We start from the raw sequence: 26,867 nt of genomic DNA on the forward strand, positions 1-26,867 counted from the left end.
TATCGATATATATCGAGTATCGCCATTCAGCTAGAAAATATCGAGATATGACTTTTGGTCCATATCGCCCAGCCCTACTTAATGTACTTTGTAGAGCGTTGCTGTGACTAACTTAGTCATTATATGCTACTGAAGACAGAGAAGAACCAATATATAACAGTCACAGATGTGTCTCGTAACACAGGGCCATTAAATGGAAATGACAACATACCTGTGGAGACAAATGGCAGTAGGACGGGCAGTTCGGCCACCGCTCTGACTCAGTGGCCCACATTAACAGCTGGCTGTAGTTTCATAAATGCACTAAAACACTGGTGAGGATCTAAAAAGCTCCATAATAACAAAGAGGTGAGTATCAGCTTTTAGGACAAAAACAATCAGTGACCGCTATCCATTGTTGAGTCCTACCTGTTGTCTTCTAAGATTGCTTTGTTCACCAAAGTGCACAAAAATAGCCCGTGGAAACACAACAGAGCCATGGTTTGTGTCCTCATTTACATCAACACAAGGGCTGCACGGGTATTCACAAGTGGACATTTGGAAAGGGGGGGAAAACGCAAAAAGTCGACCTAGCAGTTTTCCCGGTGTCACGTGATGGGTAGTCGGCTGTATAGTCTGTTGAACTTGTGTCATAGCTTTTGTTGAGAGATTAACAGAGAACACACAATGTGGAGCGAGGCCCTGCCTGCCAGAGACAGACTCAGTCCTGGTAGAGACCCCAGCGGGACCCACCGTTCCCAAACTAACTCCAGTTCCACGTCAGCCACCGCCGGGATGCTGCTACATTACCCAAGCGACTGAATAAAACCTCCTCGAGACTGGCTCCTCGGCTGCCACTGTCACACAGAGAGAGAAAGAGACAGAGCGATAGAGGGGGAAAAAAGAGACAGAAAGAGAGAGACCACTGGTTCATTATTTCTTCCAGCCCCCCTCCAATGAAACCGCACCTTGTTCCCAAGAGCACCATCCACCAGCACAGTAAGTCCGCCGTTCCTGGCCGTCACTTCGTTATCACTATCTTGTGTGGGTCAACTCGGAGATGGTTGGGAGTATCTTGGTCAGCCGTGTCAGGACGGGAAGTTCACAATGTGGGCACAGGTGTCCCTCGTGCCTCAAAGGGTGACTGGGCTCGTGGTGTGAGGTCAAGAAGGTGAAGGAAGTACTGAAGTGCTGTGGGACAATGTTTCAACCACAGTTGAACGAGCCTTGCAGAGAGAACGCCCCATCACCTCTCACAGTAGTGGAGGGTGAAGTCTTTGGAGAGCTGCTTCTCCCCTAAACCCCACGGCTCCAGCTCGTACTTATTCTGCAAGTCATCATCGTCCTCTACCTCTTCCTCCTCCTCCTCGTAGTGGCTGGGCTCCTCGATGGAGGTCTCCAGGTGGTAGGAGTAGGGCTGCCCCTCTGTGTACTCGTAGATGGTGGGGAGGCTGCTCTTCAAGCTGCAGCGCCGGCGCAACGCCACCAGCAGTGGTTGAGGCATCGTAAAAATGTCCACGTTGTTGCCCAGGTCGATCCATGCCAGGTTGGAGAAATTCTTGGGATCTTTGAGCATTTCCGTGAGGTCTTTGAGTATGGCCAGGGTGAGGCGGTTGCCGTTGAGAGCCAGGGTGCTGAGTTTGGGCAGTGAGGCGAGAAGGGGCAGCAGTATCCTCAGGTTGTCGTCCTGGAGCTCAGTAAAGCTGATGTCCACAGCGACCACGTTGTCCCTGTTGTTTTGGAGGTAGAAGGCGATTTGCCGGACGTCGCGGGCGGACAGAGTGATCCCGGACAAGTCAATGCTGTCGCTGGACAGCTTTTTCTGCAGAGTCGTCTTGAGACTGTTGGGAGACATGACGGAGAAGAAACAGGGTTACTTAGATGAGTCTTTGAACATGAATCAATAAAAAGCAGAAGTGTCAAAAGTATTCACTTCATTACTCAGGTGGAAGTATAGATACTAGAGTTTAAAAATACTCCTGTAGAAGTTGAAGTATCAACTCAAGGTTTTTACTCAAGTAAAAAGTATAAAAGTACTGGTTTCAAAACTACTTGAAGTATAAAAGTAAAAGTAATGTAAGGGGGAAAAAAGCCATTAAGGACAAAAGCCATTGAAAATGAATGAATCTTGGTATAATGTAAATATATTAAAGAACCATATATGTGTACTATTGAGCATTAACATGTGTTTCAGAGAGCAGGAGATATGATGACTAGTTGCCTATAAGTATTGTAATGGTGCAAAAAGTCAAACTTCAGAGGCATGTTATCATTTATCCTAACCTTTATTGGAATGTACATCCAAGTTTAGTTGCAGGAATCTGAGGGAACGGATGTAAGAACAAAACTGGACAAGAACATCTGAAACAACCACAACCAAATTCACTCTATCCGGATGGAGCAATTTAACTGGATAGTTTTTTTTTAAAGGCCGAAATGAACTAGAGTAACGAGGCTGTTTTTAAAATGTAAGGAGTAAAAAGTACAGATAATTGCGTGAAAATGTAAGGAGTAAAAGTACTTCGTTACTTGACACCTCTGATAAAAAGGTTTTAGAAGGAGACAGAGAGGATCTCTGGAAGACAATGAAAGTTTCCCTGCATGTTGTCCTTCCTGTTTGGGGGGGGTGACAGTCCGGCTCGGAGGGGAAGGTTGACACAGAGACATCAGCCTGAGGATTTACTAACGTAAACACAGAAGCCAAAACATCCCAGTGAATGTTTGGAGGGTCAGGAGCACACAGCTCCTTGTAGCACGGCTGTTAGCTACCAAAGCTTGGTAGCTAGCAGGATTTAAGTGAAACATACATCAGCTGAATTTTAGAAACGTAGAAAATAAAACAAATCGGTTAACCAGCTTTCTTTGAACATGTTGCACCTGTTTCACACTATAATACATGTAACAGGGATAGGCTTGCCCCCGTCCCGTAAAATACGGAATTGTCCTTTATTTGAGAAAAAAATGTTACGTCCCGTATTGAACTAATACGGGACACGATTTGTACCGTATTTTCATTAACTTTTACACCATATTCTAGTTGAATTATTGAAATAAATTAACTTTTACACCATATTCTAGTTGAATTATTGAAATAAGTTAACTTTTACACCATATTCTAGTTGAATTATTGAAATAAATTAACTTTTACACCATATTCTAGTTGAATTATTGAAATAAATTAACTTTTACACCATATTCTAGTTGAATTATTGAAATAAATTAACTTTTACACCATATTCTAGTTGAATTATTGAAATAAATTAACTTTTACACCATATTCTAGTTGAATTATTGAAATAAATTAACTTTTACACCATATTCTAGTTGAATTATTGAAATAAATTAACTTTTACACCATATTCTAGTTGAATTATTGAAATAAATTAACTTTTACACCATATTCTTCACCTGTAGGCTATATTACATCTTGGCTGATGTGGACATACACAGCATAGGAGGATATTTCAGTTGCTAGTATGGTTGGCTGTCTGTACAGTCATGCAAGTTCAATGCTATTAAAGCACTTTAAACTTTAAATCAAAGCATTTAGTTTTTTCATATAAAATAAACACATTTTTATTCAGTTTATAAGTCTTGGGGCTTTTTTTTTGTCTCCTGCGCTGCTGAAATCAGGGCGTCCCTTATTTCTATTTCTGAAAGGTGGCAACCCTAAACAGGGAGTTAAAAGGATTACTTAACATTTAACAGCGTTGGAGTTGGTAAATGTTAAGCTACAGTTCCTTTACACATTAATTCATAGTCTATGTTGCAGAGAACTGGATACTAGTTTCAAGGCCGAGCTTTTTACTGAGCCTTTCTGCAGGGAAACACAATGGAAATGACACTTAAGGTGTCGTTTTTACAGATGTAGACACTTAAGTGGTGACCATAAGGAACATTTAGCAGGTAGCCCTTTATTAAACTGGATAAATATGTATCAAGAATATGATTTTTTCCTTGCCAGCGTTAATAAAAGCTTGCGTCTGTTTTAGAAGCCTCAGCTTCGTGAGTAACCGGTGGCTCGGGCAGGTTTTCCCATCTGCTTCGTTGCAGGTCTTTGGATCCCATTTGAACTCCTTGAGGACAATGTATTATACGGCAGAGTCTCAACAGATGGGATCCTTCCCAGCAGCAGCTAGTTACTGCTTTACATTTCGGATGAAAATACAGTGCATCAATAATGTATTATGTGCCTTGTCCCTGTGTTCTGAGTCAGTCCCATCTTCTGGGGCCCATCTCGCCCCACGCAGGAGTGAGCAGCATATTTAAGTTGAGCTGTTACTGAAGTGGCCCGTCCTGCTGATGCCGTGTCAGTGTGAATAAAAGCATCGCCTGCTGCCTGCTGACTTACATTGACATCTACTGCAGCACCTGTCACGTGTGACGCTTTGAAGTGTTGTTTCTTTATTTGGTCACGCTGAAAATCGATGCCTGATCTGCTGCCTTTGCTACTTTGTTTCAATAGATACAGGGATCAGGGGCGAAAATCCCGTTTCATAGTTGGGGGGGACAATAAACAGTAAAATTTTAGAGAATCAATCCAGGGGGGGACAAGGAATAAAAGTTTTAGCCTTCCTTTAATACAGCATTTTGACATTTTCAACTCTATCTCGCAAACAGGCAGAAGACCTTTCTTAGAGTAATACAAAACAATGGTATTAGGTGGAAGGTGGCAATAATACAGCACATCTGACATAATACACTGCAAAAACCCAAAATCTTAACAAGAATATTTGTCTTATTTCTAGTTAAAATGTCTCATTTTTAGTTAAAAAAAATCTCATTACACTTAAAACAAGACTCATCACTGGAAAAAAACAAAAATTTTCACCTGTTTCAAGTAGATTTTCACTTAAAATAAGTAGAAAAATCTGCCAGTGGAACAAGATTGTTTTGCTTATAAGATAAATCTTGCACTGGCAGATTTTTCTACTTATTTCAAGTGAAAATTTTCTGGTGATGACTCTTGTTTTAAGTGTAATGAGATTTTACTGTTTATTATTATTTTCGATTTCAGTTTCGGCCACAAATTTTCATTTTGGTGCATCACTACTAAATACTACTGCATTGTTCCAAAATTATTAATTCTGTCTCAAATTATTCTAGGGGAGGACAGCTTTACTAATGGGGGGGACTTGTCCCCCCTGTCCCCCCCGGGATTTTCGCCCCTGACAGGGATGATGAGCAAAAAAGGGTTTTAATAATTAGAAAAACCTAAAAGGAGAAAAGAAAAATGCAAAATCTGCCCATGAAGCTGAGCTCAAGGGGATTTTAATCCACTAGTACGGATAACACATTTGCCAAGGATGTTGTATCTTTATCAGTCTCAGGTTGTCCCTCTCAGCTTTCTTTCTGTGCGACAGAAACCTCATCTCCACCAGAAGCGAAAAGAAAAAAAAACAAACCCTAATGGCCTTGGAATAGGCTTCCCTGCAGGTGTTAATAGGTTTTGATCACGCATCCCACTCGCTTTCAGGCAGACTCTTCCTTTTGAACTCAGGAAGCACAAAAAAAGATGTCTGAGGCATCCTTTCTGCAAGTTGCTTTCATCCTTTTTCCAGATTCATTTTGTGCCAGAAAAACAAGGGTGACCATTGATAACTGAGAAACGAAGCCCATGTGGGGCTTTTAACACCAGAAATGCAGGCAGAGTTTGAATGAGAAAAAAGTGTTTTGCGGGATCATACATCAAAAAACAAATGAGGGTGACATTTTGCTTTAAATTGAATCAAGGCAAATAGATCTACAGAAAAGAATCCCTCTTTTCAACACTGAAGCAGAGCAGTTGTAATAAGGATAACCGATCTATCAGTAGATACTCATAGGGCTGGGCGATATGGACCAAAAGTCATATCTCGATATTTTCTAGCTGAATGGCGATACTCGGTATATATTGATATTTTTTCTGTGCCCTAATTGGGTTTTCCCCCAAAGCATTATAGCATAGCATCTCTGTTAGCTTCATTTTTTTTTAGGCAAACCCTTAAAAAAACAGTCAGTTTTAATACAAAGCCTCGTGCCAAATGTCACACAGGTACCTTTATTAACAGAGGTCTGATATGGGGGTATTATTGTTCCAATATTATTTGTGTGTGCGTATCTCAATCTGTGTGTGCGTAAAAAGATTCGTGTGTCTGTATTCAGATTTGTGTGTGCGTAAAAAGATTTGTGTGTCTGTATTCAGATTTGTGTGTGCGTAAAAAGATTCGTGTGTCTGTATTCAGATTTGTGTGTGCGTAAAAAGATTCGTGTGTCTGTATTCAGATTTGTGTGTGCGTAAAAAAGATTTGTGTGTCCGTATTCACATTTGTGTGTGTGTAAAAAGATTTGTGTGTCTGTATTCACATTTAAGTGTGCGCAAAAATCAGCCGGGAGCTCTCGATTGGCTGTCTTTGCACACGTGGATTTTGACACACTTCTGCCGCGGCAAATCTGTAAAAAGATCTGTGTGTAAAACGATTTGTGCGTCCGTAACTTTTCCTTTGCCCTGAGCTCGGACTCACAGGCTCACGCCAGGCTACAGTACAGCCTTCACCCCACTAGTCGGCGCGTAGCTCTCAGTCAGTACGTTTACATGCAGCAGTTCAATCGGGTTTCTGATCATATTAGACCTTGTTTGGACTTTTAAACTGCATGCAGACACCTGAACCCCATCTACTTCGGACCTATGTCGGACATTTAGTAATCGGGTTGTATATGGAGTAAGATAACTTCCAAAAAGATGTGTCCATCCATGTTATAACTATTCGTATTCGTAATGATAAACATTTGTATGTAAATAAAAAAGTTGTACCCAAAATTCTGCTGTCACGCACATGAGTCTGATAAATTATTAGGGTTAGGATTGTTTTTATATGAGTAAGAAATTAGGTAAGAAATTGACCTTTTAAGTCTCATTTATTCATTCACACATACACTAATATACTTGGGAAACAGTTAGGCACCAAATATAATATTTTTATTTATTTTTTATTTTTTATTTATTTTATTTATATATTTTCTCAGATGGCAAAAATAAGAACTTTATTGATCCCACATAGGAGTAATTCATGTTATATCAGCTATAGAGAACAAGATAGTGCTGAAAAAAACAATAGTCTATCCCCCTCACAAAAATAAGAATAGAGAAACATATTTTCTCAACAACAAAACAAATTTAAATTTTTTCAAATAACAAAATAACACATTTGAACCATTTTTCAGACAATAAAAGAACTGAAAAAATCTGAAGAATTGTTCAAATATGTTGTTTTGTTACTTGAAAATTTTTAAATATGTTTATGTAAAATATGCTTTGTTGATGAGAAAATATATTTTTCTTATTTTTGTGAGGGGGGATAGGCTATATATTGTTTTTCGGCACTACCTTGTTCTCTATAGCTGGTATAACATGAATTACTCCTATGTGGGATCAATAAAGTTCTTATTTTTGCCATCTGAGAAAATAAATATATTATATTTGGTGCCTAACTGTTTCCCAAATATATTAGTGCGTGTGAATGAATAAATGAGACGTAAAAGGTCAATTTCTTACCTAATTTCTTACTCATATAAAAACAATCCTAACCCTAATAATTTATCAGACTCATGTGCGTGACAGCAGAATTTTGGGTACAACTTTTTTATTTACACACAAATGTTTATCATTACGAATACGAATAGTTATAACATGGACACATCTTTTTGGAAGTTATCTTACTCCATATGCAACCCGATTACTAAATGTCCGACATAGGTCCGAAGTAGATGGGGTTCAGGTGTTTGCATGCAGTTTAAAAGTCCAAACGATGTCTAATATGTTCAAAACCCCGATGGAACTGCTGCAGGTAAAGTACTGACTGAGAGCTACGCGCCGACTAGTGGGGTGATATGAAGGCTCTATTGCTACTGTAGCCTGGCGAGAGCCTGTGAGTCCGAGCTCAGGGCAAAGGAAAAGTTACGGACAGACGAATCGTTTTACACACAGATCTTTTTACAGATTTGCCGCGGCAGAAGTGTGTCAAAATCCACGTGTGCAAAGACAGCCAATCGAGAGCTCCCGGCTGATTTTTGCGCACACATAAATATGAATACAGACACACAAATCTTTTTACACACACACAAATGTGAATACGGACACACAAATCTTTTTTACGCACACACAAATCTGAATACAGACACACGAATCTTTTTACGCACACACAAATCTGAATACAGACACACGAATCTTTTTACGCACACACAAATCTGAATACAGACACACAAATCTTTTTACGCACACACAGATTGAGATACGCACACACAAATAATATTGGAACAATAATACCCCCATATCTGCACATTATCAAAATGTATAAAACAAATGTAATAAAAATAAACTGTCTGCATATATTGAATAAAAATGCTTCTTGAATAAAATAAAACAAATATCCCTTTCCTGCATAACAATTAAATTAAAATACACTGTGCAATTAATACAATGTAGACAGTAACAGGCAGACTTTTCCACTGAGGTTGACAGTTGTGCAAATAACAAAACATTTGTGCAAATCTCAAATAAAACATTCAAGTCAATTTGTCACAAAATAAGCTATATCAAAATCAAAAAAAAAAAAAAAAAAAAATATTTTTTTTGTCTCCTACCATATCATAATAAAAAATCATAAAAAAATAAATAAATAAAATAATCGATATAAACGATATTGTCTCGTACCATATCGCGTTTGAAAATATATCGATATATATTAAAATCTTGATATATCGCCCAGCCCTACTCATTAAATGTCAGCTGATTAATAAACTGTGCAGTTAAACACTGGTCCACCTCTCACTCACTATAATGAAGCAGCCCGTAAATTGTGTATGCATCAGTTCATTTGATGTCATTATTTACGGAAATATGAATTTTGGACAGACCAAGGGACAAAGTATAAATGACAAAAAAAAAAGAAAAAAGAAAACTATAATTCTTGTTGAAGCTGTTTAACTGCACGTGTTAACGAGCTGTTCAGTAAAACGAGTCATCTTTAAGGGAATTTGAGGATCATTTTTCTCTTTCCCTCCCTCCGGGTTATTATTGTAGTGCTCGTGCCTTTTTTCTGTTTTTTTTTCTGCTCAGTCACGATGATTTGCTTCAGTCCTCTGATGATTTCAGAGATAAGCAGTCTGATCTCAGCCGCTTCCTGCTATGTTACTTTTATTTTCACTTCATTTTATGATGTATTCTGTGCATGAAAGTACTCGGGGTGGGGGGTGGGGTATTTATATTTTAGTCCAAACCTACTGAGCAAAGCTCTTCTGAGACATTTTTTGGAAAGAACTGCAAATGTAATCAGGAAGACAAATATTTGGAACAGAGGAGGGTAGTGTGAAAAATTGTGAAAATATTGTGGGAAAAAAAAAAATGTTTGAAGCTTTGGCCATCTGTAAGCTCACGTGAAGTGAATGAAAGCAGCTTGGCATCAGTTCTGGGTCACGGCTTCCATCAGGCCCATTGTCAAGCCGCCGGATTAAATGTGAAAAAAAGGAAAAAAACCCACGGTCCAAATCCAAATAAACTAATTATGTAGATTAACAGAATTAGTGAGAATCACATATTCGGCGCGGCGTGGCGTTTCAGCCAGAAGAGTACTGTACTGTGTTTGTAGAGGCCGGTGTGCAGAGCTAATGCTGGATAATGAAGGAATGAACAATCCAGTGGCATTAAAAAGGACTGAGCCGTTTCTGTTTCCTCTGAGCGGACAGGAACCTCACAGAGGCGCGATTGTTGCATGTTTGCATGGATGACGGATGTTTGCCTGCAGCTCAGCAGAGCTGGACAATAAAAGGAGCTAAAAAGCAGCCTGGAATAACAGTTATGAGATGCTTTTATTATTAACATGGGCAGATACTCCTGATTTAGGAGATGTGGTGACATGTCTGAGGGATTCTCAGTACTCGAGTTGTAAAAAAGAATGAGGGGGATGGTGGATTTTATCATATGGGGACAGATAATTTGTGCTGATTGCAAATAATATAATATATTACAAATAATAGCAGTGACCAAAACACCTGCAGAAATACTGCAGGAATGACATAGCAGCAGTTAAATGCAGCCTTCTGTAAGCTTTAAATATCCACTGGGCTTACATCAAATACATCAAAACACAACAATAAAAAACTGTTTTCTGAACTTATCCCAAAACCCAAAACAAAAAAAAATAATCAAAAAAACAACCACCTCTATTGAAGCATTTGAAATAAGAATGAGTGAAAAATTTAACTAAAATGTATGCAATGCAATGCAATAAGTAAAATGGATCACTGCAAAAACTCAAAATCTCAACAACTGTCTTATTTCATGTTAAAATGTCTCATTTTAGTAAAAAAATCTCATTACACTTAAAACAAGACTCATCACTGGAAAAAACAACAATTTTCACCTGTTTCAAGTAGATTTTCACTTGAAATAATTAGAAAAATCTGCCAGTGGAACAAGATTTTATTGCTTGTAATAAGAAGATAAATCTTGTCCCACTGGCAGATTTTCCTACTTATTTCAAGTGAAAATGTACTTGAAAAAGGTGAAAATTGTCAAATAAGTTATTTTTCTGGTGTTATTTTTCTGGTGATGACACTAAATGTTGAAATAGCAGTAAAACCACATTCATTGATGAAATGACATAAGGGATGGAAAGGAGGGGATGGCAGTTTTACAGGGGGGATGATTTGGACCGTTTTTATTTCAGGGGGGGATGCCATCCCCCCTCATCCCCCCTCATACTCCCTCAACTCCAGTACTGGGTATTCTTAGAGTTGCTGAATAAAGACAGTTAGTTCACCATTAAGAGAGGAAAAAAGGATCAGTTTATTTAGTTTAGAGGATGCTGAGAGACAGATTTTGTTACCTTTGCATGGCGCTATCTTTCCCCTGTTTATGATCAAATGGTCAGTAATCTCTCCTCGGATACTGTTAAGAAAAACATCCACCACAATCTTAGCTCGGCTGCTCTGTTTGATGATAATAAATGTAAATGTAACGAGCACACAAAGCTGGGTTTTGTTAGTTCATTTCCATCAGCAGCCGACTGGCTCCGTCTCGTCTCTCCAGCTCTGACAGACGAGCGAAGCTGCTCGGCCACCCGGCAGCTTCTGTATCAATATTCTGCTTTACACTGGGTTTTTAATTGATTGATGTCGCTCCTGCTGTCTCCGCCGGCGACAGACTGTCCCCCCGCAGACTCATCAGGTCAGCAACACGACCAAGTAGGAGAAAGAAAGGTCTTCAGCTGTAAGATTTTATCAGTCTGATATATCCAATACTGGATTTGAGGGGGGATGAGGGGGGATGGCATCCCTCCCTGAAATAAAAACGGTCCAAATCACCCCCCCTGTAAAACTGCCATCCCCCCTTTCCATCCCTTATGTCATTTCATCAATGAATGTGGTTTTACTGCTATTTCAACGTTTAGAGTCATCACCAGAAAAATAACACCAGAAAAATAACTTATTTGACAATTTTCACCTGTTTCAAGTAAATTTTCACTGTGGGACAAGATTTATCTCATAACAAGCTAAAAAATCTTGTTCCACTGGCAGATTTTTCTACTAATTTCAAGTGAAAATCTACTTGAAACAGGTGGAAATTGTTGTTTTTTCCAGTGATGAGTCTTGTTTTAAAGGAGCATGAGGCAGGATTGAGGCAGGATTTATGACAAAAATCCGTATACATTTTAAGTTTTCTAGTAATAATGTCAGATGAAGCGTTCCAAGCCAAAAAGAATGAGCAGGCTGAACAGGCTGTGTGCTGCAAAATGTGCTGCAATTCCGGGCCGGAATTTCCCGCGCTGCCCTGCGGATGTGACGTCACATGACGCTGCATGCGCGTTCTTCCCGTTCTCCCGTGCCGGCTTCGCTGTTGGCTGCAGTACCCCCGATGGCCGTCGTGGTGAAGGGTGGCGCTAGAGAGTCTCATTTCTTAAAAGGAGCCTCATGCTCCTTTAAGTCATTTCATCAATGAATGTGGTTTTACTGCTATTTCAACATTTAGAGTCATCACCTGAAAAATAGCACCAGAAAAATAACTTATTTGACAATTTTCACCTGTTTCAAGTACATTTTCACTTGAAATAAGTAGAAAAATCGGCCAGTGGAACTAGATTAATCTTCTCATTACAAGCAAAACAATCTTGTTCCACTGGCAGATTTTTCTACTTAAGTGAAAATCTACTTGAAACAGGTGAAAATTGTTGTTTTTTCCAGTGATGAGTCTAATGATAAGTGTAATGAGATTTTTTTTACTAAATTGAGACATTTTAACTAGAAATAAGACAAATATTCTTGTTAAGATTTTGAGTTTTTACAGTGATCCATTTTACTTATCCTGTGAAGGACAGAGTCATATTGATAAGTTCAGAAAACTGTTTTTTATTGTTGTGTTTTGATGTATTTGATGTAAGCCCAGTGGATATTTAAAGCTTACAGAAGGCTGCATTTAACTGCTGCTATGTCATTCCTGCAGTATTTCTGCAGGTGTTTTGGTCAGTGCTATTATTTGTAATATATTATATTATTTGTAATCAGCACAAATTATCTGTCCCCATATGATAAAATCCACCATCCCCCCTGATTTTTTTTTAAAACTCGAGTACTGGATACATCTATACAGATAAATCTTGAGTCTTTCCTCTTGTGAGCTGAATTAGATATGCAAAAACACCAGCCTTCAATCCCGTCGGATCCATGTGAATATGCCGTTCCTCGGCTTCTGGACTGATTGCTGAACAGACTCGTAATGAACCTCACGGAGCTCGCGGTACATGCGTCGCCTCCGTTTATTTTCATCTCTGGAATATGAATGCTTGGTTTTCAGAGTCGAGGTGACCGAGGAATAAGCAATCACACAGAAAGAATAAACGGTGGTCTGTTTCCGCTCATGAATAGGATTACCTATTACCTAAGGCACAGGGAGAAAAACCGTACTAATTCTGCTTCCATCATTACATGTAATTTATCAAAATGAGTACAATTAAGTCATAACGTTCCTCTATCAGATTCTCTCCAGTAAACAGACATATTCTTCTTCTTATTCAGTCTGAAAGAGAGTGAAAACCCAGTGGCACTTGAAAAAGGGTAATTTTTGACAGCTGTGGCACACGATGACGCTGCTGTCAGGCCGGCCCTCCGGCCCGCTCTGTCCTATTTCAATGTCAGCTACAAAGATGGAAATCTCTGTCGCTAGAGTCGACACGGAGCCGAGCGAGCGCTGCTCTCTGTTGTGCAGAGCAGCACATTTATTACAGACTGGATGTCTGGACAGAAGGGGCTTACCAGGCCTGGGATTTCCGTCTGGACATGCTCTGCCGCAGCCACTTGGAGTGCGGGGTCAGGTGGTAGATCAGCTGTCGACAAATCTTATCGGAAGACTTTATAATGTCTGCATCCTGGACAAGGAGAGCACGAAAAAGAGTGACAATTACAGCTCACAGCACAAAAAAAACTAAAGAAAAAGAGACTATAAATCAGCAGCTTTCAGTGGGAGATTAGCTGCCGGTGTCGGTGTGCACGGGCAGAATACATCTTGGCCAATTATTTTATCGCACTTTCTAGTTTTCAACTTTCAAAGGTTTCCTCCATCTTTTTAAAACCTGTCAACTTCTACCTTTATGCTCCACATGAACAGAAAAAAATGGGTCTTTTATTAATCCTGAGGCCTCGAGCGGCTCCTGAAATAAACAGAGTTTAGTCGCCTCGCTGGAGCAAGAAAATCTAATCACATGCAGAGTGCATGAGGAGGAAAACACAGGAAGCAGACAGGAGAGGCAAAATGCAACACAGCCGCGCGTAAACACGGATAATTTCACTTCAGTTACCAGGTTGTGGACGCCGTTGCCCGATGTTTCCATCTAAACAGTCCAACATCCTTAACCCTTGTGATGTCTTTGGGTCAAAATGACCCAATTCTCCTATCCTTCTTTCCTCCTGCCATGCTCTCTCCTTCCTTCTTCCTTTCTCCTTTTCCTCCTTTTTTACCCTCCTTTACTCCTTTTTCTTCCTACCTCCCTTCTGTCATTCGTTCCTTTATTACCTTCTTTGCTTTTCCTTCCTTCTTTCCTTATTTTATCCATTCCTTCCTTCTTCCCTCCCTTATTTCTTTCCTTTTCTCCATTCTTTCCTCCCTCCCTTCTTTCATTTTCTCCCTTCTCTCCTTCCTTTCTCCTTTCCTTCCATCTTTTCTCCCTTCCTTACTCCCTTTCCTACTTCCTTCCTTCTTTTCTCCTTTCTCCCTTCCTTCCATTCCTCCCTTCTTTCCTTCCTTCCATTCCTCCCTTTTTTCCTTCCTTCCCTACTTCCTTCCTTCTTTTCTCCCTTCTTTCCTCCCTTCCATCTTTTCTCCTTTCCTTACTCCCTTTCCTACTTCCATCCTTCTTTTCTCCTTTCTCCCTTCCTTCCATTCCTCCCTTCTTTCCTTCCTTCTTTTCTCCCTTCTTTCCTTCCTTCCATATTTTCTCCCTTCCTTACTCCCTTTCCTACTTCCATCCTTCTTTTCTCCTTTCTCCCTTCCTTCCATTCCTTCCTTATTTTCTCCATTCCTTCCTTCTTTCTTTCCTTTTCTCCATTCTTTCCTCCCTCCCTTCTTTCATTTTCCCCCTTCTCTCCTTCCTTTCTCCCTTCCTTCCATCTTTTCTCCTTTCCTTACTCCCTTTCTTCCTTCCTTCCTTCTTTTCTCCTTTCTCCCTTCCTTCCATTCCTCCCTTATTTCCTTCCTTCCATCTTTTCTCCCTTCCTTCATTCCTTCTTTTCTCCCTCCACCCTCCCTTGATCCAAAAACAGCACAAGGCTTAAATGATACAGAATCATGAATCCCTGTTTCTTTTTCCTAATGGGATTCATTCGTGCAACGTCTGTCTCCAGAACAATAATCTCAGAATAACCTACTTCACAGGGGGAACTGTTATATTCTGCTTTTCATTGAAAGGAGAACATGTTCTTTCACAGATCGCGTTAACTTTATTTCAGAGCGCTAGAACAGGACAGACAGGAAATGACTCACCTTCTTCGGACACTGCATCTCTCGAGCCAAACTGACCAGCAGTTCGTGCGAGATCGGGTCCACCAGATTGAGGAAGGCAGCGTTTTTGTACAAAATGTCGTTAAGCGAGGCCCCCTCCAGACCCAGATCCTGCCAAGGCACAACAGACAAGAGGGATCATAAACGCGGCATAAACAGAACCCAGAAAAACAGGTTACTATAAAGAGTTGGAAGCGTGCATCTCTGCAGCTATATATAATGCTAGTGTTAATAAAAGGAGAGATGTTGGAGGTGCTCACGGTGTCAAGGGCATTGTGACTCCAAATGGAGAGATAAAAGGAGTGTTTTGCTTTAAATATTCATTACGAGAGACAGAAGCCCTTTCATCTGCAGTTGGACAGAGAGTTCTGGGGAACTGACTGGGGATGTTTTGGCATATATAATCACACTTCCATGGAAGACAGCCTTAGTGCACTCCGACTTGACACAGCACATACTGTCTGCAGAAATAGAACCGCCCCTGACTCGCTCTGACCTCACATGAAAACTTAATTTACTTCTTCTTTTTATAGCTTCCCAGTCAATGCAGAAAAAGAAACATGTAATCTTGCAGCTGTGCATTATTTCCAAGCTATACAGGACTGTTTAGAATTTAGAATATTGTGATTTTCTGTAATGCAATTACAAAAACAAAAATGTCATACATTCTGGATTCATTACAAATCAACTGAAATATTGCAAGTCTTTTATTATTTTAATATTGCTGATCATGGCTTACAGTTTAAGAAAACTCAAATATCCTATGTCAAAAAATTTGAATATTCTGGGAATCTTAATCTTATATATAATCTTAATAATATAAGATATATATTATAATATATAATATAATATAATATAATATAATATAATATAATATAATATAATATAATATAATATAATATAATATAATATAATATAATATAATATAATATAATATAATATAATATAATCTTAATCTTACATATCTGTAAGCCATGATCTGCAATATTAAAATAATAAAAGACTTGCAATATTTCAGTTGATTTGTAATGAATCCAGAATGTATGACATTTTTGTTTTTTTAATTGCATTACAGAAAATAAAGAACTTTATCACAATATTCTAATTTTCTGAGACAGTCCTGTAAACACTGTATTGTCATATTTATTGCTACAGTAATACTAAGTAGTTTTTTTGCTGTTTTCTCCTCTTTCATATTTCGGAACGGCACTTTGAAGTGCTTGAGCATCTTTAATTAGTTCAACTGTTAAAAAGAACCGGATAAACACATCTGGGTCTTCACGGGAGCTGACTCAGCAAAAAAGTTTATCAAAAAATGGGAAATGAGCAGAATTAACAAATCTGACATCTGGTGGGCTTACTTCCTGCTAAGCTATAAGCTAACTAGTGTTACGTTAAATTTGATGTAATCTGGCCGTTATTATAAAACGACCCATTGTCAGTGATGGTAGCCAGGAGGTTTCTGGAACTCAGAGCTCAGTCCTAGTGGAGGTCCAGGTGAAGGTAGCGGGTTGAAGGGCGGCTAGCAGTCCGGTTAGTCCAGGGGTCGGCAACCCAAAATGTTCAAAGAGCCATATTGGACCAAAAACACAAAAAACAAATATGTCTGGAGCCGCAAAAAATGAAAAGTCTCGTATAATGAAGGCAACACATGCTGCATGTATCTATATTAGTTATAACTGGGGGAAGATTTTTTTTTTCATTATGCACTTCGAGAAAAAAGTTGAAATGTCGAGAAAAACGTCAAAATTTCATGAAAAAAGTCGAAATGTTGAGAAAAAAGTCAAAGTTTCGAGAAAGAAGTTGAAATGTTGAGATTAATGTTGAAGTACAATCTCAAGAAAAAAGTCGAAATGTCGAGAAAAAAGTTGAAATGTTGAGATTAAAAAAAGAAAAGGAAAAAGGAAGACAAAAAGAGAAAAAAGGGAAAAAAGAAAAAAAGGAAAAAAAGAAGAAAAAAAAAGAGAAAAGGGAAAGAAAACTGAAAAAAAGAAAAAAAGAAGAAAAAAAGAAGAAAAAAAAGGAAAAAAAAAAGTCAAACATTTTTGAAAAAGCTCCAGGAGCCACCAGGGCGGCGCTAAAGAGCCGCTTGCGGCTCTAGAGCCGCGGGTTGCCGATCCCTGGGTTAGTCGATCTGGAAGGTGGTTGGTTTTGGAGGAGCTGGCTGTTGCGGCTGTTGCGGAGCGAGAGGTCAACCAGCTGGACATTGTCCAGTTGCTCCCAGCTAGCAGCCTTCAGCAGGGCCAGAGGAAACTGTGACTGGCTGCTTAGAAAACATTGTGTGACCCTTCCAGGCCCAGCCAAAGCCAGTCACGAGGATTGTAAATTATGCTCTGTTAGGCCTTTATTCCCAGCTCACATGTCTCGTTTGACACCATAGACTGGATGCAGCTTTCACTCGATGCCCCTAATTATGCATACATTTGTAGCTTTATATCATTTTATCTGTTAGCGTTATACAGTTTTATCTAAAGACTCACAACGCACAATTGTCATGGATGCGCAATCTAGTTGTGAAAAAGAAAACCTATGAAATACGCTTATTTCTGCTGCAAAAATGGACATCTTAAAGGGACCGGTTGAGACTGGTCGAGTCGCCCCCTAGTGGTCATACGAGAAATTGCAAAATTTCCTTACTACCGTGTTGGCAAATGCACCGGAAACCCAATTAATTAACTAATTCACTAATCTGCTGTACTAGTACTATAACAACAATCAATCTTACAAAATTCTCACTTATCCGGGTATATACACGTTTCTATATGCTGTATCTCAAGAACTGTATTGGATAAAGACATGTACTTGGTACCAAAATGTCCACAATACCCGACTTTATATTCAACTTTAATATATTTATGGGGCTTATTATCAAGGCATTTCGAGTTATAAAGGAAAAAGCACGTTTTTGGGCGGACATCCTAGATTTTGGGACCGCCATATTGGAATTTTGAGTGGCACGCACCTTTTCCTAAAGAGTAGACCTTGTAGAGTATCTGTGCCAAATTTTATGCTTCTTTACCAAAGTGAAGTATCGTCTTGAGTAAATGAATTAACCTGCTGCACTAAATGTTGCCCCTCAGATTACACTTTGGTTCCAATTTTGGCCATTATTGGGCTTCACCGGTACAAGTTTCTATATGCTGTATCTCAAGAACTGTATTGGATACAGACATGTACTTGGTACCAAAATGTCCACAATACCCAACTTTATATTCAACTTTAATATATTTATGGGGCTTAAAATCAAGGCATTTCGAGTTATAAAGGAAAAAGCACGTTTTTGGGCGGACAGCCTAGATTTTGGGGCCGCCATCTTGGAATTTTGAGTGGCACGTGCCTTTTCCTAAAGAGTAGACCTTGAAGTGTCTTGAGTATCTGTGCCAAATTTTATGCTTCTTTACCAAAGTGAAGTATTGTTTTGAGAAAATGAGTTAACCTGCTGCACTAAATGTTGCCCCTCAGATTACACTTTGGTTCCAATTTTGGCCATTATTGGGCTTCACCCGTACAAGTTTCTATATGCTGTATCTCAAGAACTGTATTGGATACAGACATGTACTTGGTACCAAAATGTCCACGATACCCAACTTTATATTCAACTTTAATATATTTATGGGGCTTAAAATCAAGGCATTTCGAGTTCATAAAGGAAAAAGCACGTTTTTGGGCGGACATCCTAGATTTTGGGGCCGCCATCTTGGAATTTTGAGTGGCACGTGCCTTTTCCTAAAGAGTAGACCTTGAAGTGTCTTGAGTATCTGTGCCAAATTTTATGCTTTTTTACCAAAGTGAAGTATCGTTTTGAGAAAATGAGTTAACCTGCTGCACTAAATGTTGCCCCTCAGATTACACTTTGGTTCCAATTTTGGCCATTATTGGGCTTTACCCGTGAATGTGATACATCTTCAGTAAAAATAACTAAAAAGCAACATAAAAGAGAAGTGAGATGACCTTTTCAGTGCAACGAGACGAGCAGCAGTCAGCCGTGCAGCTGTGTGTACCCGACTGTACAACTTGCAATCATTAACAGGCTCAACTTCCAAGTCCTGATGAGGTAAATGGCGTGAACTTTTGTTGGGCATCCAGCTTAGATGAGAGATGAAAGCGTGCAAGACAATTCACAACAGTATGAACCCACTTGCACAAACACACAGAAAGTATCCACATTTTTTATCTCCTTCTCTGACACATTCAGCATTGATTCTAATAGACAGTTAGAGTGGGAGGCTGGCAGCTCCACTTCACCGGCTCCCCTTTTTAACGAGGGCAACGGTAAACACAGACTCAACCCGTGGCGGGGGAGAAGCCGCTTCTGTCTTTCTGAACAGGAAGGCATAAAAATATCCCTCGTCTGCGCTCAGACACAATCAATTTCCATTTGTGAGTGTGACTTGTAGCAACGGATCCTCCACATCTGCAGCAGAACTCTCCTTTCCGTTCTGTGGCAAGACTTCCTTGTTGCACGGCTATTAATCCTCCAACAAACGCCTTTCATATTCAAAGAACACTATCTCAGACATCTACTTGCTTGCAAATGCAAGAGGAGATAAAGTCAGGCTCATTTAATGAAAGTGGAGCTCATTTGGAGAAAGAGAGCTCATGTTCCCTGCGATGCGGCTGTCATGGAGCCTAGTCGGTTTATCTCCTCGCCGTGATTAAGGAGGTCCCACTCTCTCCTGTGTCACGGCTTCAGAGTAATTACTGCTGGATTGGTCGTCAGCTAAAAGAGAAGAGAACCCTGAGGTGCAAAGCAAACAAATGAGATCCCCGAGGAGACTGTTGCATCTTGCATGCACCCACTTATTCTTTCCCATGATTTAATACTAAATGCCACAGCAGGTGGGACCGGGCTTTGAAAACAAACCTCTAATTAAGATCCAACATTGTTTAGTCAATATGGTTGAACGTGGCATATTTTAGGTCATGACTATACTTGTAGCTGTACTGCAGGTTGCGCAACGTTGCATCTAATTAAACAAATATGGATTCTAAATGAAAACAAATGAAGAATAACAAAAGCTGCACTGGTAACTGGCTTGATGACTGTGCATTTTACAACTCCTCATCAGGAAAGCTTGAGATGTGAGAAAGAGATTATCACATTTACTTCAGCTTTTCAGACAGCATGAGCCATACTACTGGATATTATTTTACATTTTTCCCCCTTGTCAGGTTCAGTTTATTTACATTTCAATTCTGAAACACATTGCCAGAAAAGTAAGTTGATATGGGGGAAATGTAGAGCTAGTAAAGATACGAGAGTGAGAAAAAATCCGCCAACAGAATCTCATTTCAGAGAGGTGATTGTAATGATTTGATACAAAAGCAAATCCATGAAACGCGTCTCTGTGGAGCAAAGGTGGGCAGAAGATCTCTACTTTGTTAAGGAGTTTGCAAAAACAAACACCGAACAATTCAAAGCTCCTAAAAGAATAACTGGAAATGTGTATTTTTGATGATGCATGACATAATTCATCAATTAATATACAGCTCCGGAGCTGATTTATGGTTCCGCGTTAAATCGACGCAGAGCCTACGGCGTAGGGTTCGGCGTACGGCGCGCGTCGCCGCGTAACCTACGCGGTAGGCTCTGCGTTGGTGTAACGCGGGACCATAAATCAGCCTTTATTCCGGCGAGGTTGCAACAACAGGGAAAACGAGTGATTATGTACATTCACTGAGTGAATATTATGAAAGTAAAATATATATTTCTCGCTAGAAATGTAATCAAAACGCATTTTTATGCAGAAACTAACTCAAAATATTGATTTGATTCACTAAAAAATAAGAAATGTCCGCCATGTTGTTTTTTTTTGGATTCAGTGGATTCAATGACGACGAAAAGCATTCTGGGAAATTTTTTTGTCCCTAGGTCAGCTAGTGAGGATCGGAAATCCCTACAAACGTAGGGACACATTTATAGCACCTACAGTAGCTACTTTTCGTCACTACCCCTAGGTGGAAAGAGGAATTGGGACACCACTACCCTCACAGGAACGCGCAAAATTTAGGGGTAGGGATGAAAACGAGGGGTAGGGGGAGTATTGGGACAGGGCCCAAGTGTGTAAAGTGCAAGATTGCAAGTTTAAGCAGTGACTTCTGACTCCTGAGTCACTGCATGAAGAGTTTTGATTGTGTTGGACCATCATTCAGAGAAAGTTTGAATTGTGATCAGATGATTGCAGAACTCCAGGTTGGTTCTGGGAAAAAGTGGGTACTGTGTGCTGGAAACCCAAAGGCAAATACAAAAAGGATTGTCCAAAAGCCAGGCTAGGTGATGGGACGGGGTCGTATCAATGTCCTCAGCGAAGGTCATGTACTGTATACTTCTGCGATGGCAGAGACGTACTTTGAGATGTATTTGTTTTCCAGAGATGGTGAATGGTCCGCACCTATACGGCACCGTTTCAGCCGTCACCAACTTCTACAAACACAGCCAGCGCTTCTGTTATACAGCAACAGTTTGTTCCTACGTCATATCTTGACGGATATATCAGGAGCCCGTGTCTGGTTTGGTATAACACTAAGGCCGCGTTCAGACTGCAGGCAAATCTGATTCATATCTGATTCCTTCTCATATCCGATTTTCAGGGCTGACTGTCCACACTGTTTTTAGCAAGTGGCCAAATCGGATCTGGCTCTGTTCAGACTGGGCCACATCATTGACTGATCTGACGGGTTGCCGTAGCAATGACGTCGGAGCGGAGGCTTCACCCAGCGCGTGTATTGTGTGACGTCATGTAATTGCGACGACAAAAACAATAACAAGATGGAGCCGCTGTTGGCGGCTGTTTTCAGCATCTCCCGACCATGGATGTATTCTTCCGACTGCTCCATACCTGTAACGTAGCTCCACAACTCGAAATGGGCGGGTGGTTTGGCGCATGGGTCTGTGTGTTTGGAGCTGTTCAGACTGAGACGCATCTGCCCAAATGCGATATGAATGCGATATGAAACTACCTCCCGGAGGTGGTTTCGATCTGGTTTGCAAAAATCGGATATCATGCGGTTTGGGACTGTTCAGACTTCAAAAGAGTCATCCAGTTTCAATCTGGATGGGCTAAAAATCAGATATTGGCTGGCAGTCTGAACGCGGCCTAAGACACATGATTGTTCCGAGGCATAGGTGCTGCGAGAACCACTTCCATTTCTATACCACATTCTGCACAGAATACAAAGGCATGGGCTGCGTCCGAAATTCCATACTTCCTCCCTAATGAGTAGCAAAAACAGTATGTGAGATTTTTTAGTGCGTCTGAAACATTAGTAGCCTACGTACTCAATAGTATGTACTATCCATACTCATTCCGGAGAAATGTACATTATTAGTGTGGATTGATGGACACTAGCTAAGCAGAAACTTCCCACAATGCAATGCAGCGGTGTTTGGTTGCTAAGTGATACGTATATGTCATGAGTATAATAATATTATTATATAATATTAATCCAGGGTGTAACCCCTGCCTCTCGCCTGAATATAGCTGGGATAGGCTCCAGCAGACCCCCGTGACCCTGCAAAGGATAAAGCGGGTATAGATAATGGATGGATGGATATAATATTAATATTATAATATTTTTATATAATAATATTATATAATGTTATCTTGTTTCGGTCAGGATAAACGGGAAATAGCAGAGCAGAGCTGCTACTGCTGCTGTGACACGTCACTTTCTCCCAACGTCAGGAAGTGACGTGTGCGCTCTTAATAGTACGTCCAAATTAATGCATACTACTGATATTTACTCAAAAGTGTGCCGAACTTAAGTATACTTTTTAGTATATACTGTTTAGTATGGCATTTCGGACGCACCGATAGTCGAGGAAGAAGGGGCTACGGGTACTGGACCTTCCTGCCAGCCGTTCTGACCTGACCCTCAGAATCTGTGGAGAACTTAAAACCAAACAAACAAGAAAAAAGGTGCCCTGTTATGTTGCACATCTAACAATTAGGATCAATAATTGTTTTTGTTGCGATTTAATTTAAATGCTTTTATTTTCTCCTCAAAATGAACCATTTCTAAGTAGAATGAGTTGAACCAACAACTGAAACCCTCTATCCTCAGGGTTCCTTAGAAAACATTACAATCTTCAAAACTCTCCACCTTTGTTGGATTGTATCGAGACCTTGGTGTATTTAACAAATGAAAAGAGCTGGACATAATGCAGGTCCTATATATAGTTTGGGTTTTCACTGTCTTCAAAGGAGTCCAAGTAAACGTAAGAATGTTGTTCCAAATTTCTTCTGATTTAAGATTTGTTGATGTGATGCACACTGTTTGTTTGTATTTAAAAGGACAAAAAGATGCACTACAAAGTATGAACGGTGACGACTGCAGCCTTGACAGCAACTGTCTTCCACATAGAAAGAGTAAATGTTCAAATATAAACCTCTTTGATAAGGAGTCGCTGTTGTTTTGAACAGAACAGAATAGGTTTTATTGTGCTGCTGCTGAAAGAGAGACTTTAACGGTGGAGGTCGTGTCCCTGTTACGGCAGCGTTAGAGCGGCTTAAGAACGGTGGAGATTCTGGCCACAGTGGAGGAAAGAACAGTCGGAGGGGTTGGGGTGTTGTGGTCTATTTGTGCAAGATCACATACGGACACAATTGGATTTGGGAGTAACACAATGACACACCGCGTGCAGTTTAACTGCCTCCTCATTTAGATAGCAGGCCATCCTTTCAAATCTGATGTCAACAGGAGCACGTTTGCCCACAGTGAGAGTGGTGAGTCACATGACGCATCCGCCGCTGAAACACTGTGTCATGAGAGTGGCCTAGTTTCCAGACAAAAACAAAACGCTCCTGGAGGAAGTGGCTCAAGAGACGAGGGCGGGGAATAGGGTCACCCCGAGGGGAGAAGCGGGGGATGAGCTGGGCCGGGATCAAGAGTCGGAGGACGAGCGGAGCGGAGCCTGCACAGATGGCCGAGGACGACCCTGCGGTTCTGAGTCTGTGCTCCACACATGAGCGCTTCCTCAGCTGTTGCCCTGTTGAGCCGCATTTTGGAATAACGGTGCATTTTGTAATAAACGTCCAAAATATAATAACTTTGTAATTTCATTTTGTAATAATGGTGCATTTTGTCATAAACCTCCAAAATATAATAACTTTGTCATTTCATTTTGTAATAAACTTCCGCATTTTGTAATAAACTACCCCAAACTTCCAAAATATAATAACTTTGTCATTTCATTATGTAATAACGGTGCATTTTGTAATAAACGTCCAAAATATAATAACTTTGTCATTTCATTTTGTAATAAACTTCTGCATTTTGTAATAAACTACCCCAAACGTCCAAAATATAATAACTTTGTAATTTCATTCTGTAATAAAGCCGCATTTTGTAATAAACTGCTGCATTTTGTAATAAACTACCCCAACGCATTTTGTAATAAATTTTGCTGCATTATGTAATAAGTTATTACATTTGGAAGGGATTATTACAAAATGCACTTGCAACTTTTTTATTCTCTAGAAAATGTAATAACATGGTGCATTATGTAATAACAATTCTAAAGCATAGTTTATTTGTTTGTTATTGGCCTATATAATTCCAAACTTCAAATAGGCAACTAAAGTTATATTTGGAGTATTTTACATAGATTTATTGGGCTATAGCTCTAAGGGAAATTGCATTAAAAAAAACAACAAAAGTCACTCTTGTATAAATTCATTGTTAAACAAACGACAATAATAGGTTATTATTACATAATGCACCATGTTATTACATTTCCTAGAAAATAAAAAATGTTGCAAGTGCATTTTATAATAATCTTCTCAAAATGCAATAACAACATTTATTACAAAATGGGGCAGTTTAATACAAAATGCGGCTTTATTACAAAATGAAATGAAAAAGTTATTACATTTTGGACGTTTATTACAAAATGCACCGTTATTACAAAATGCGGCTCAACATGCATGCCCTGTGTTTCTAGCCCGAGCTTCAGAAGTGCACGTTTCAGCATGCAAACTGTTCCAGTTTGCATGCTGAAACGTGCACTTCTGCAGCTTCTGCAGCTTCTGAACCCCCACCACCACCACCACCACCTACCTTCCTCAGCAGTTTGAGCACGTCCGTCGCCTGCTCAATCCGCCGGTCGCGCAGCAGCTTCTGGATCTCCTTGATCCACGTCACCCGCCTCATGTAGGGGCTGTGGTTGCTCCTGCGCAGCATCCCGGGCAGCTTGTCCGACTTGAGCATCAGTGCAAACAGAAAGTCCCCGCCGCCCCGGCCGCCCCGGCCGCCCTCCCCGGCACCGCCGTGCTGCAGCTTGCGGCGCTTCTTGGAGAAATTCTCGTTGTCGAGGCTGTTCTGCCTGCTGAGTCTGGACCCCATGGCAGGCTGCTGCTGCTGATGCTGATGCTGCTGCTGCTGCTGATGCTGAGGATGATGCTGAGGATGCTGAGGATGCTGATGTTGTTGTTGTCGGATACAGGCGGCGCTTGTGATGCCGCTCAGACAAATATCGGCAGAAGGACAACCCCACTTGCCCAGCCCCGGTTTGTTTTCCCTGCCAGCGGATGCTCCTGCTGTCTGGCCCGAGCTGCAGAGCCGGGATCCGGTGCAGAAAAAACAGTCCAAATGCTCGTCAATTTCTGGTGCAGCCGTCACTGTTTTGGTGCGTCCCTCCTCGGCGGGGCTACGTGCGCTTGGCTGGGATGATGAAGACGCTCCGGCTGCCTCATCCTCCCCTGTCTCTGCTTTACGCTGCTGTTTAGGTTTGTGTTGGCTCTGACCAATCAGCGTGTCTGGCGCCTGCGGAGCGTCACAGAGCCCAGGCTTGAAAATAAATAAACCACTAGCAGCTCCATGGCGGAGTAGACCAGTATTCCAGTAGTATTATAATATTATATTAATATATTATATATATATATATATATATATATATATATATATATATATATATATATATATATATATATATATATATATATATATATATATATATATATATATATATATATATATATATATATAATGGACTGTCTCAGAAAATTAGAATATTGTGATAAAGTTCTTTATTTTCTGTAATGCAATTAAAAAAACAAAAATGTCATACAGTCTGGATTCATTACAAATCAACTGAAATATTGCAAGCCTTTTATCATTTTAATATTGATGATTATGGCTCACAGTTTAAGATTAAGATTCCCAGAATATTCAATTTTTTTGAGATAGGATATTTGAGTTTTCTTAAGCTGTAAGCCATGATCAGCAATATTAAAATAATAAAAGGCTTGCAATATTTCAGTTGATTTGTAATGAATCTAGAATATATGACATTTTTGTTTTTGCAATTGCATTACAGAAAATCACAATATTCTAATTTTCTGAGACAGTCCTGTATATAGTAATATTATAATATAATATATCTGATATATTATATCATTACAAACCTACGGAAGCGTATTGCATTCACTTGAGAAAAAAAAATCTGCTCTGTTTTTCTGAATTAACGAGATAACATTTTTATAAAAAAAAAATCTGCTCTGTTTTTCTGAATTAACGAGATAATGTCCAGCAGATCAGAATGGGCTTTCCTTCTGAACAACCGCAAAGTCCTGATGTTTCTGCGCAAAGTCGACAAACTAATAACAATACCATCTATATAACTTAAAGACAAGAGTATCTCCCAATGTTTCAAACCGAAAGCAAAATAAAACTGGATTGAACTGGACAGGAACATGTTTGCTTCCATGAAATCCAGCTCTCAAGTGAATGACAGCTTCTTGCAAGTCGTTAATTCAGAAAAACAGAGCAGTTTTTTTTCATTAAAACATTTCTCGGAATTCTGAGATAATTAACTTTTTAATTCAGAAAAACAGCAGATTTGTTTTTCTCAAGTGAATGC

The 26,867-nt window shown here is 39.9% G+C and overlaps 2 protein-coding genes across 4 annotated transcripts in view; one reads left to right on the top strand and one right to left on the bottom strand.

The window, feature by feature from the left end:
* On the bottom strand, nt 1-25,735 carry lrrc75ba (leucine rich repeat containing 75Ba). The gene is made up of 4 exons (XM_061730406.1): nt 25,067-25,735; nt 14,990-15,118; nt 13,267-13,379; nt 1-1,820 (listed from the first exon to the last, which is right to left on the bottom strand). Exons 1-4 carry the CDS (start codon nt 25,349-25,351, stop codon nt 1,226-1,228), a joined length of 1,122 nt encoding a protein of 373 aa, XP_061586390.1. The 5' UTR covers nt 25,352-25,735; the 3' UTR covers nt 1-1,225.
* Nucleotides 656-26,867, top strand: part of ggt1a (gamma-glutamyltransferase 1a) — a 59,310-nt gene continuing 33,098 nt past the window's right edge. For all 3 annotated transcript variants that reach the window (XM_061730403.1, XM_061730404.1, XM_061730405.1), the window contains exon 1: nt 656-978. Coding sequence is in view for 1 of the 3 variants with exons in the window: in XM_061730405.1 (XP_061586389.1) it covers nt 936-978 (43 nt within the window). In the remaining 2 variants the exon portion in view is untranslated. The remainder of the gene's footprint in view (nt 979-26,867) is intronic.

This window comes from Cololabis saira, chromosome 9 (assembly GCF_033807715.1).
Source record: "Cololabis saira isolate AMF1-May2022 chromosome 9, fColSai1.1, whole genome shotgun sequence".
In the NCBI taxonomy this organism is placed as follows: Eukaryota; Metazoa; Chordata; class Actinopteri; order Beloniformes; family Belonidae; genus Cololabis; species Cololabis saira.